The sequence below is a fragment of the Ovis aries genome, chromosome 11, assembly GCF_016772045.2.
Source record: "Ovis aries strain OAR_USU_Benz2616 breed Rambouillet chromosome 11, ARS-UI_Ramb_v3.0, whole genome shotgun sequence".
Taxonomy (NCBI): Eukaryota; Metazoa; Chordata; class Mammalia; order Artiodactyla; family Bovidae; genus Ovis; species Ovis aries.
In genome coordinates this window covers 17,996,532-18,006,977 of record NC_056064.1, presented here as the reverse complement: position 1 = coordinate 18,006,977, position 10,446 = coordinate 17,996,532, and the positions used below count along the sequence as shown (strand labels likewise).

General features: G+C 47.4%; 1 protein-coding gene across 1 annotated transcript; it reads right to left on the bottom strand.

The window, feature by feature from the left end:
- Positions 1-300: 300 nt before the first annotated feature.
- Positions 301-4,794, bottom strand: COPRS (coordinator of PRMT5 and differentiation stimulator). Its single transcript, XM_027975269.2, has 4 exons — positions 4,658-4,794; positions 2,032-2,083; positions 1,429-1,650; positions 301-728 (listed from the first exon to the last, which is right to left on the bottom strand). The coding sequence occupies exons 1-4, from the start codon at positions 4,754-4,756 to the stop codon at positions 559-561; spliced, it is 543 nt and encodes a 180-aa protein (XP_027831070.1). The 5' UTR covers positions 4,757-4,794; the 3' UTR covers positions 301-558.
- Positions 4,795-10,446: the final 5,652 nt, after the last annotated feature.

Genomic DNA, 10,446 nt, shown 5'->3' with positions numbered 1-10,446 from the left:
AATTAATTTGCCATTTCATCTTCCAGCCTGCAGAAAGTCCTTGCTAACTAAGTAAATGGTCAATTTTCCAGAACAGGAATAGAAGTCAGCCGTGTAGTCACCAGCGTCTCAGCTTCTGGTCAGTAGGACCAGATCCACAGAGGCCAAACTAAAAGATGGTTTTCTTTCACAGAGTCGTTTAATCTTTCATCTCAACATGCATCCATCCTGAAAATGGACTGAAGGGCTTCATATGAAGGAGAGGAAGCTTTGCTCAGAATTATCTAATGAAAAAGGGGGAGGAAGTAGGCAAAAGCACACTGACTTTTTTCTTCTTTTATTTATAAAGAACACAGTTCCTCCCCCCAACACAGACATAAACACGCACACGTTCCAAGGAGGAGCTTATAAAAACAACAACAGAACCAGGGCACTCAGGACCTTACTTAACACCAGTCCGTTCGCCCGACTGGGGGATCACTGGGAATGTTTCCTCAGGTGTGACTTCTCGCACCTCAAAGAAAGGAGACCTTGACCTGAGGGGCCCCTCTGCCCACCCAGCAGGCAAAAGTGACACCCTCAGTCTTCTGCATCATCAAACTGTCCCGTTTCAAAGACCATCTTGGAATAATGGGGTATCAGTGGAGGCGGATGGTGCCAACTGGGGTCATAGATCATGTCTCCTTGCGGGGCACAGCACACCCAAGGTCTGACCTCTTGAGACAGGCAACCTTGGATGTCGTCAGCATCTGCAGGCAGTTTTAAAAGACAGATTAAAAGGAGGGAGTGTGACAAGACAGACCCAGAAATATCTAGGGGACAGACACTTGCACGTCTTTGCTTAAACATACGCACAGGCAGGCACACACGTATGCACACAGTCTTCCGTTGCTGGACAATCCCAAGCACCTTCACTCTGAGGCCACCCACAGTCCCGCTTCTCTGACACAGGTTTTCAGCAGTGCAGAGAAAGCAACTGAGAGCACTTCTGTCTGCGGCTGCTCCATTCATACAAAGATATTTGGAGAGAGTAACGCTGTTTCAACATTCAAACAGACCCATACTGTTATAAAATAAAATGCAAAACTGGCACTTCCCCCCACCAACCCCCACCTCCAATATGAAAGAGGAGCCGTCACAGAAATTTCAGACCATGAGGCAAAGCTAACAGATGTGGCTCCCTCTTCCAAACTGTTTAGGGGTTAATCTGGTAGGAGGGTCTCAGGAGCCTGGCCTGTGTGACCCCATGGACTATATGTAGCCTGCCAGGATCCTCTGTCCATGGGACTTTCCTGGCAAGAACACTGGAGTGGGTTGCCATCTCCTATTCCAGGGGATCTTCCCAACCCAGGGATCAAACCCTCGTCTCTTGCATTTCCCGCACTGGCAGGCAGATTCTTTCCGACTGCACTAGAGCCTGGCCTAGGACCCCAGAAACCCTGCACCTACCATATGGATTCCCCTGATCTGCTTTCAACTCTAGGTCCCAGTCCTCGTGAAAAAGATCACCAGCCTGTTCCTTGGGTAGACAGCCCGGCATTCCTTCTGACAGCTCCCAGGGACTCGGTTCCCCATCAGAATCCTCGTCATCTTCAGCAAAGCCTTCCTCTTCACAATGGGTGCCCTCACCGTGGGCAGGACTATCGTGAGGGATGCTCTGTGCTCCGTTGGCTAAGAAATTGACAAAAGGAAGACCATCTTAAAACAACCACCTGGTCGTGTTCTGCTAGGAAGATGCTGGGCAAACTTACTAAGACGGCAACAGTAACAAGCGTGTGGAGCCCCTTAGCCACCACAGCACTTATTTAATTACTGTCGTTCTGTTCCCAGTTTTAGAAGTAGGGTTGATAATTTATTTTCAATAAGATGTTCTATCTTAAACAAGGCCATTCATTACCAATCTTTTCATTCACATGAGGAAATCGGGCAGTGTGTATTTTCAGGTGGTTTAAATGACATGCAGGGAAAGGTTTTCTGGCAACGATAAGCTTTCACAGTACAGACTTCCTTGGTCTCTCCCAAGAGCCACCCCCGCCTCTGTCGCCTACTTGCCTAGCCGATCTGTGGCGTTCTCAGGCGCTCTCTCCTGATTGGAGTGGTCAGCCTGCAGGAAGAAGAAACAAGGACCCAGGACTTGGATATCTCGGGAATGGCCAGTATTTCAGCCCCATATCCACCCTTTCAGACCCTCCTTTGCGAGGCTGGGGTGGGACCCTGCAACCCACATTTCTACTGTGCCCTGTTACATTGGGACTTGCTGCTTCCCATTCCTGTGGGCATCACCCCTGCCGGCAGGATCACCTGCCTTCACAGAGTGCCTACTGAATCCAGTGTACAGGCTGCCAGCACATACAGAGCCAGTCTCCTCGCTGGGCCCTATCTTTTTTTTTTTTTTTTCAATATGTATTTGGCTGCACCACCTCTTAAGCTGCAGCACTTGAGATCTTTAATTTTGGCATGTGGGATCTAGTTCCCTGACCAGGGATCAAACCCAGGCTGCCTGCATTGAAGCGTGGAGTCTTAGCCACTGGGCCACCAAGGAAGTCCCTCACCAGGCCCTGTCTTGAGAGGTCTGGTCTCCTCCTCCAAGCTCAGAGACTCCAAACTAGCCAGGACAGCACCCCGTCCTCAGAGGCTGGAATTTCAGCTCCCTGAAATTCTCCTCTGAGCTTGCACATTTTAGTCATTCCAATCTCACCCCTTTGTTCCCTCAGCCCTGGGGCCGGTTGCTGTTTCCCTGCAGTGGATACCTCCATGTTCATTTTTACCTTAACTTTTTATCTAGCTAATAGCTCTTTTATCAGATTTCATCTCCTGACTGACACAGGAGGACTAAAGAGCTTTAGCTGTTCAAGGGAAATCAGCGGTTGACAGGAAATCGTCTTCCTTCATAGCCATCGCTAGGTTTCTCTGCTCCCACCGCGCAAAAGTTCTGAAATCCTGTGACTTCCCTGGCAATCCAGTGGCTAAGACTCCAAGCTTCCAATGCAGGGGGCATGGGTTCAATCCCTGGTCGGGGAACTAAGATCCCATATCTGGGCAGTACGGCCAAAAACAAAAAAAGAGTTCGTTCCTGAAATCCTATCACCTGTGAAGATGTCTTTCTAAGTGAGGCGAGAAATGTTCACAGCCTGCATGAGAAGGCGTGACTTCAATCCCATTCACTCAGAGTATACCTGGGACACATCACTTCAGCCACCATGCCTGGGTTTCTGTCTCTGGAAATTGGGGACAACTGTTCTAACCCAGCAGGAGGTTTATAATGAGATAACACTGATGAAGACACCTAGCACACAGCAGGAATATAACATTTATTGAGCTGAAACCCACCTTCTTTGCCCCTATATTTAAACTGTACTTGGCACCTGCTCGTTAGCTCACAACCTAGTCCTACCTGGATTTAATGAGCTAATTCCATCTCCAGTAGTCGGTGACAATTCCCGGTCACCCCTGCTGACCAATAGTGGGACTTCTCACCTCTTCTATTGCAAGAGCTCCTTAACTGCCTTCCCACTCACCCACGTTTTCTTTTTTTTAATTTGGCTGCACCAGGTATTAGTTACAGCATATGAGAGCCCCCACCAGGGTCCCCTGCATTGGGAACACAGAGTCTTAGCCACTGGACCACCAGGGTCCCACACTCATCCATCTGGCCACAGCCTCACACTGGAAATCACCACTCTGCCCAGAAACCTCAACAGGCCTCCACTGCTAGAGTACAAAATTCGCCATGGCATCCACATTGTCCCTTCAGGCTCCATCAACTTGTGCAGCACAGTTCTCTCTCCAAGCTCCCAACCATCTGCCCTGCACATCCTCATCTCCACGCCTCTGCCACGACCACTATCCTCTCATCTTGGAGAGGAAGTGCAGGAACCTTCCTGCTGTGGCCTGCCAAAATCAGTCTCATCCTACCTGCCCGGTAAAGTAATATTCTTTATAAGCCTACCACTACATTTTTCCTATCTTATTTTGGTTAGGATGTCTCTGATGCTTAGATAAGCATTCCTCTTCCATCCAGTTAATAAATATGCGTGTGTGAAGTGCCAGGCACTACGCTACGCACCGGGTTTTCAGCACTAAATAGAGCGTTCCTACCCTCAAGGAGCTCACCGTCTAAAAGGGATTATTGAACAAGGGCAGGACATGACTGTAATAGCAGTCTTTCAGAAACCGGGAGCTGTCTGGCGCGCAAAAGAAAACAAGTTTCTAGAAACCCTGCGTCAAACGCGGCCTTTTGGTTTCAGTGAAAGGAGAGCGCGCAGGAGCCATCATCCGGTGCTCCGGCTTAGCTGAGCATCCCCACCATGGGACACGGATCCTTCAGGGAAAGTAGCTCTCCTCGCAGCCCTCACCTCGCCCCAGCCCAGGCCCCCGAGCAGCAGCCCCAGCTCTCGGTCAGCAGCATCACCTCCCATTTAGCAAGGACGCAAAGGCGCCCTGGAGCCAACAGCCAGCTCTCCCAGCCCGGCGCGCCCACCCACGTCCTCGAGGTTGCCCCGCCCCACAGTCCCGCGGCCCGGCTGTTTCCAGCTCGGGCGCGCGCCCAAACGGCCGGGCTGCCCGAGGAGGGCCGGGAGCGCTTCCCCGGTTCCATGGCCCACGCCCCGCGAGCCCCCGCAACTTCCCGCCGCCGACCGCAGGTGGTGGACGCGCCCAGGCCCCGCGCCGCGCTCACCCCCGGAATCGGGGGCGCCTCCCGCCCGCTCGGCAGCTGCAGACCCCGCGGCTGCTCCGCGGCCCCCAGCGCCTGGGCCCCGGCGGTCGGAGGGTCCATGCCTGTCTGCCCGCGGCTCGGCGCCCAGGTCGCCGCTCGGCCACGTGACGCGCCGGCCTGGCTGCCGGCCCGAGGATACGCCGTTGAGGGCCAATCAGCCTGGGGTGCTCTCGGCCGGGGGGCGGGGCGCGGGGGGTCAAGAGGGAGCCAGGGGCGGGGCAACGGACGGGGCGGAGTAAGGGGCGGGGAGTGCCCGCCTCCGAAAGCCTAGTCCACCCAACCGTCCTGAATCTTAATTTTTGTAGCCACTGGCGATGCAGGTCCCAGGGCTAGAGGACTAGCTGGGTCTGGAACGCCTGAGTGTTACCCCTACCCAATCACAATTGACATGCTTTCCTTCAAAACCCGTTCAGTTCAGTTCAGTCGCTCAGTCGTGTCCAACTCTTTGCAACCCCATGAAAAGCAGCACGCCAGGCCTCCCTGTCCATCACCAACTCCCAGAGTTCACTCAAACTCAACTCCATCGAGTCGGTGATGCCATCCAGCCATCTCATCCTCTGTTGTCCCCTTCTCCTCCTGCCCCCAATCCCTCCCAGCATCAGAGTCTTTTCCAATGAGTCAACTCTTCCCATGAGGTGGCCAAAGTATTGGAGTTTCAGCTTCAGCATCAGTCCTTCCAAAGAACACCCAGGACTGATCTCCTTTAGGATGGACTGGTTGGATCTCCTTGCAGTCCAAGGGACTCTCAAGAGCCTTCTCCAACACCACAGTTCAAAAGCATCAATTCTTCGGCTCTCAGCCTGCTTCACAGTCCAACTCTCACATCCATACATGACCACTGGAAAACCATAGCCTTGACTAGATGGACTTTTGTTGGCAAAGTAATGTCTCTGCTTTTGAATATGCTATCTAGGTTGGCCATAACTTTCCTTCCAAGGAGTAAGCGTCTTTTAATTTCATGGGTGCAATCACTATCTGCAGTGATTTTGGAGCCCCAAAACATAAAGTCTGACACTGTTTCCCCATCTATTTCCCATGAAGTGATGGGACCAGATGCCATGATCTTCGTTTTCTGAATGTTGAGCTTTAAGCCAACTTTTTCACTCTTCTCTTTCACTTTCATCAGGAGGCTTTTTAGTTCCTCTTCACTTTCTGCCATAAGGGTGGTGTCATCTGCATATCTGAGGTCATTGGTATTTCTCCCCGCAATCTTGATTCCAGCTTGTGCTTCTTCCAGCCCAGTGTTTCTCATGATGTACTCTGCATATAAGTTAAATAAGCAGGGTGACAATATACAGCCTTGACGTACTCCTTTTCCTATTTGGAACCAGTCTGTTGTTCCATGTCCAGTTCTCAACTGTTGCTTCCTGACCTGCACATAGGTTTCTCAAGAGGCAGGTCAGGTGGTCTGGTATTCCCATCTCTTTCAGAATTTTCCAGTTTGTTGGAAGTCAAAACCTGTTAGAATAGTCAATTGACCTGCATCTACCTAATAGTGCATAAGAGTTTAAAAACTTTTTATGCAATTGTAGCTCTAATCCCATTTTACTCTTCTCTATAAACAGGTTTTTCTAGAACTTGGGCTGGAATCAGGCTACAACTCTCCCACAAATGGATGAGACAACTCAGGAGCCCAGTGACTCTCCCCCCTGAGCTAACCAGGTCTTAGCGTTAACCCATTAGAAACCAAGCCAGATTGATCAAAACTCTTAACATTTCATACACCCTTATAGGCCGCAACCAGTGAAGCTTAACAGTTCTATGAAGACCTACAAGACCTTTTAGAACTAACACCCAAAAAAGCTGTCCTTTTCATTATAGGGGACTGGAATGCAAAAGTAGAAAGTCAAGAAACACCTGGAGTAACAGGCAAATTTGGTCTTGGAGTATGGAATGAAGCAGGGCAAAGGTTATTCGAGTTTTGCCAAGAGAACGCACTGGTGATAGCAAACACCCTCTTCCAACGACACAAGGGAAGACTCTACACATGGACATCACCAGATGGTCAACACCAAAATCAGATTGATTATATTCTTTGCAGCCAAAGATGGAGAAACACTATACAGTCAGAAAAAACAAGACCGGGAGCTGACTGTGGCTCAGATCATGAATTCCTTATTGCCAAATTCGGGAAAACCACTAGACCATTCACGTATGACCTAAATCAAATCCCTTATGATTATACAGTAGAAGTGAGAAATAGATTTAAGGGACGAGATCTGATAGAGTGTCTGATGAACTATGGACAAAGGTTCGTGACATTGTACAGGAGACAGGGATCAAGACCATCCCCATGGAAAAGAAATGCAAAAAAGCAAAATGGCTGTTTGGGGAGGCCTTACAAATAGCTGTGAAGAGAAGCGAAAAGCAAAGCAAAGGAAAGATATAAGCATCTGAATGCAGAGTTCCAAAGAAAAGCAAGGAGAGATAAGAAAGCCTTCCTCAGTGATCAATGTAAAGAAACAGAGGAAAACAACAGAATGGGAAAGACTAGAGATCTCTTCAAGAAAATTAGAGATACCAAGAGAACATTTCATGTAGAGGGGCTTGATAAAGGACAGAAATGGTATGGACCTAACAGAAGCAGAAGATATTAAGAAGAGGTGGCAAGAATACACAGAACTGTACAAAAAAGATCTTCATGACCCAGATAATCACGATGGTGTGATCACTCACCTAGAGCCAGACATTCTGGAATGTGAAGTCAAGTGGGCCTTAGAAAGCATCACTACAAAGCTAGTGGAGGTGATAGAATTCCAGTTGAGCTATTTCAAATCCTGAAAGATGATGCTGTGAAAGTGCTGCACTCAATATGCCAGCAAATTTGGAAAACTCGGCAGTGGCCACAGGACTGGAAAAGGTCAGTTTTCATTCCAATCCCAAAGGTTGCTCAAACTACCGCACAATTGCACTCATCTCACACGCTAGTAAAGTAATGCTCAAAATTCTCCAAGCCAGGCTTCAGCAATACGTGAACCATGAACTTCCAGATGTTCAAGCTGATTTTAAAAAAGGGAGAGGAACCAGAGATTGAATTGCCAACATCTGCTGGATCATCGAAAAGCAAGAGTTCCAGAAAAACATCTATTTCTGCTTTATTGACTATGCCAAAGCCTTTGTGTGGATCACAATAAACTGGAAAATTCTGAAAGAGATGGGAATACAGACCACCTGACCTGCCTCTTGAGAAACCTATGTGCAGGTCAGGAAGCAACAGTTTAGAACTGGACATGGAACAGACTGGTTCCAAATAGGAAAAGGAGTATGTCAAGGCTGTATATTGTCACCCTGCTTATTTAACTTATATACAGGGTACATCATGAGAAACACTGGGCTGGAAGAAGCACAAGCTGGAATCAAGATTGCCAGGAGAAATATCACCTCAGATATGGCAGAAAATGAAGAGGAACTAAAAAGCCTCCTGATGAAAGTGAAAGAGAAGAGTGAAAAAGTTGGCTTAAAGCTCAACATTCAGAAAACGAAGATCATGGCATCTGGTCCCATCACTTCATGGGAAATAGATGGGGAAACAATGTCAGACTTTGCTTTTGGGCTCCAAAATCACTGCAGATGGTGATTGCACCCATGAAATTAAGACGCTTACTCCTTGGAAGGAAAGTTATGACCAACCTGAACAGCATATTCAAAAGCAGAGACATTACTTTGCCAACAAAAGTCCGTCTAGTCAAGGCTATGGTTTTTCCAGTGGTCATGTATGGATGTGAGAGTTGGACTGTGAAGCAGGCTGAGGGCCGAAGAATTGATGCTTTTGAACTGTGGTGTTGGAGAAGGCTCCAGAGTCCCTTGGACTGTAAGGAGATCCAACCAGTCCATCCTAAAGATCAGTCCTGGGTGTTCTTTGGAAGGACTGATGCTGAAGCTGAAACTCCAATACTTTGGCCACCTCATGGGAAGAGTTGACTCATTGAAAAAGACTCTGATGCTGGGAGGGATTGGGGGCAGGAGGGGACAACAGAGGATGATGGCTGGATGGCATCACCGACTCAATGGAGTTTGAGTGAACTCTGGGAGTTGGTGATGGACAGGGCGGGCTGGCGTGCTGCGATTCATGGGGTCGCAGAGTCGGACACAACAGTGACTGAACTATAAGCTATGACACTCGGTCACAGTAACCCTAAACATCCTGCACTGTGCCCATAGTCTCACCTAGGCGCCTATCTTGCAGTGCTCCAAGTCTGGCCCTCTACAGCCAAGGGCAGCAGAAGTTAGGCAGCACCTGAACTGGGGAACAGCAAATTCTAAAGACAGCCCTTGCTGCCTTTCCCTCTCTGGGCTGCCTGAACCTCTGTAACAAATCTGCTTAAGGTGTGATAATCACCTTAACCTGTAAAAGTAGCAGAAAAGCTGGAAGCTGGAATTCTTTGTTCATCAGGCCATTTTATGACAATCTGAGATTACACGATTCCTTCAAATCTCTCAAAGAATGTTGTTTATACATTACATAAGCCATTTGAAAAATATTTAGCCTAACACAGTTGATAGGTAATATTTTCTTCTCTATGCAGGCTTTCCTACAAGAGAGTGTGACCATTTGTCTTTTCTGATGCATGAGTCAGTTTCCCCAGATCTAACTGGATCTAGGTGAAGTGTCTAGCAGAACCTTATTTGATGGGTAGAAACAAAAGTTTTGTTATCTGTGCTGTTCAGGAAACCATGGGGCTGGGTGAGCACTTGAAAATGTGTCCAGTGTAAATGAATTACCTAATTTAAATACATTTAAGTCCCCACATGTGGCTGGAAGCCACCATATCAGCAGAGCTCAGGGTGAACTGGCTACATGCCTTTTCATTATCTGCAATGGTGAGAACCAGGTACAGGATGTGATGACCCCAGGGTGACCCATCTTCATAGCCATGCTGGAAGGACAACCACCATCCTTTTTACTCTCATCTCTTATGTGCCCTTTCCTAAAATAAAAAAAGCCCATTAAGGATTTAAATGTTGAACTTCCCAAGACTTAGTGGAGAAGACAGAGATGTTTCTTATTTTAGAATAAATGACACACAACCAACCATTTAAGGTACAAAAGCTCATAATAAAGGTGTCCTAAAATAGACTAAGAGTCATAGAAATATATAATAAAGGTAAAATTAAAAAAGAAAAATGACCACAAATCGTGTTGTAAAAAATTCAGTTAACTGCTTGGCGTAAACAGAGTTGTCTTCAGCAGGAGATGGAGTTTTCAACAATCGAAATCATACACGCACACATACAAAACCTTTGAACACCAAAAAACACTACACACAAACACAAAAAAAGCTGGGAGCAAATATCTGTTAGAAAACACAAGCTGAAGATTACTATTCTTAGTACATAAGAAACTTACAAATTAGTAAAAAAAAAAAAAAAGTTTAAAAAGTAGTCAAACGTGAAGAGAGAACTAGGATAAACACAGTAGCACAGTCTAACACATTAACATACAGTAACATCAAAGAAATGCACATTAAAACAAGGATATATCATTTTTCACGTATTAAATGGTAAAAAATATATAAAATACCCATAATGCTTGAAAGTATTTCCATACATTGCAAATTGGCAATACTTATCAATACTCTTTAAAATAATTATATCCTCATGTATACTATCATGTAAGAATTGAATCGCCAGTCTATGTCCGACGCAGGATACAGCATGCTTGGGGCTGGTGCACGGGGATGACCCAGAGAGATGTTATGGGGAGGGAGGTGGAAGGGGGGTTTGTGTTTGGGAACACATGTACACCCGTG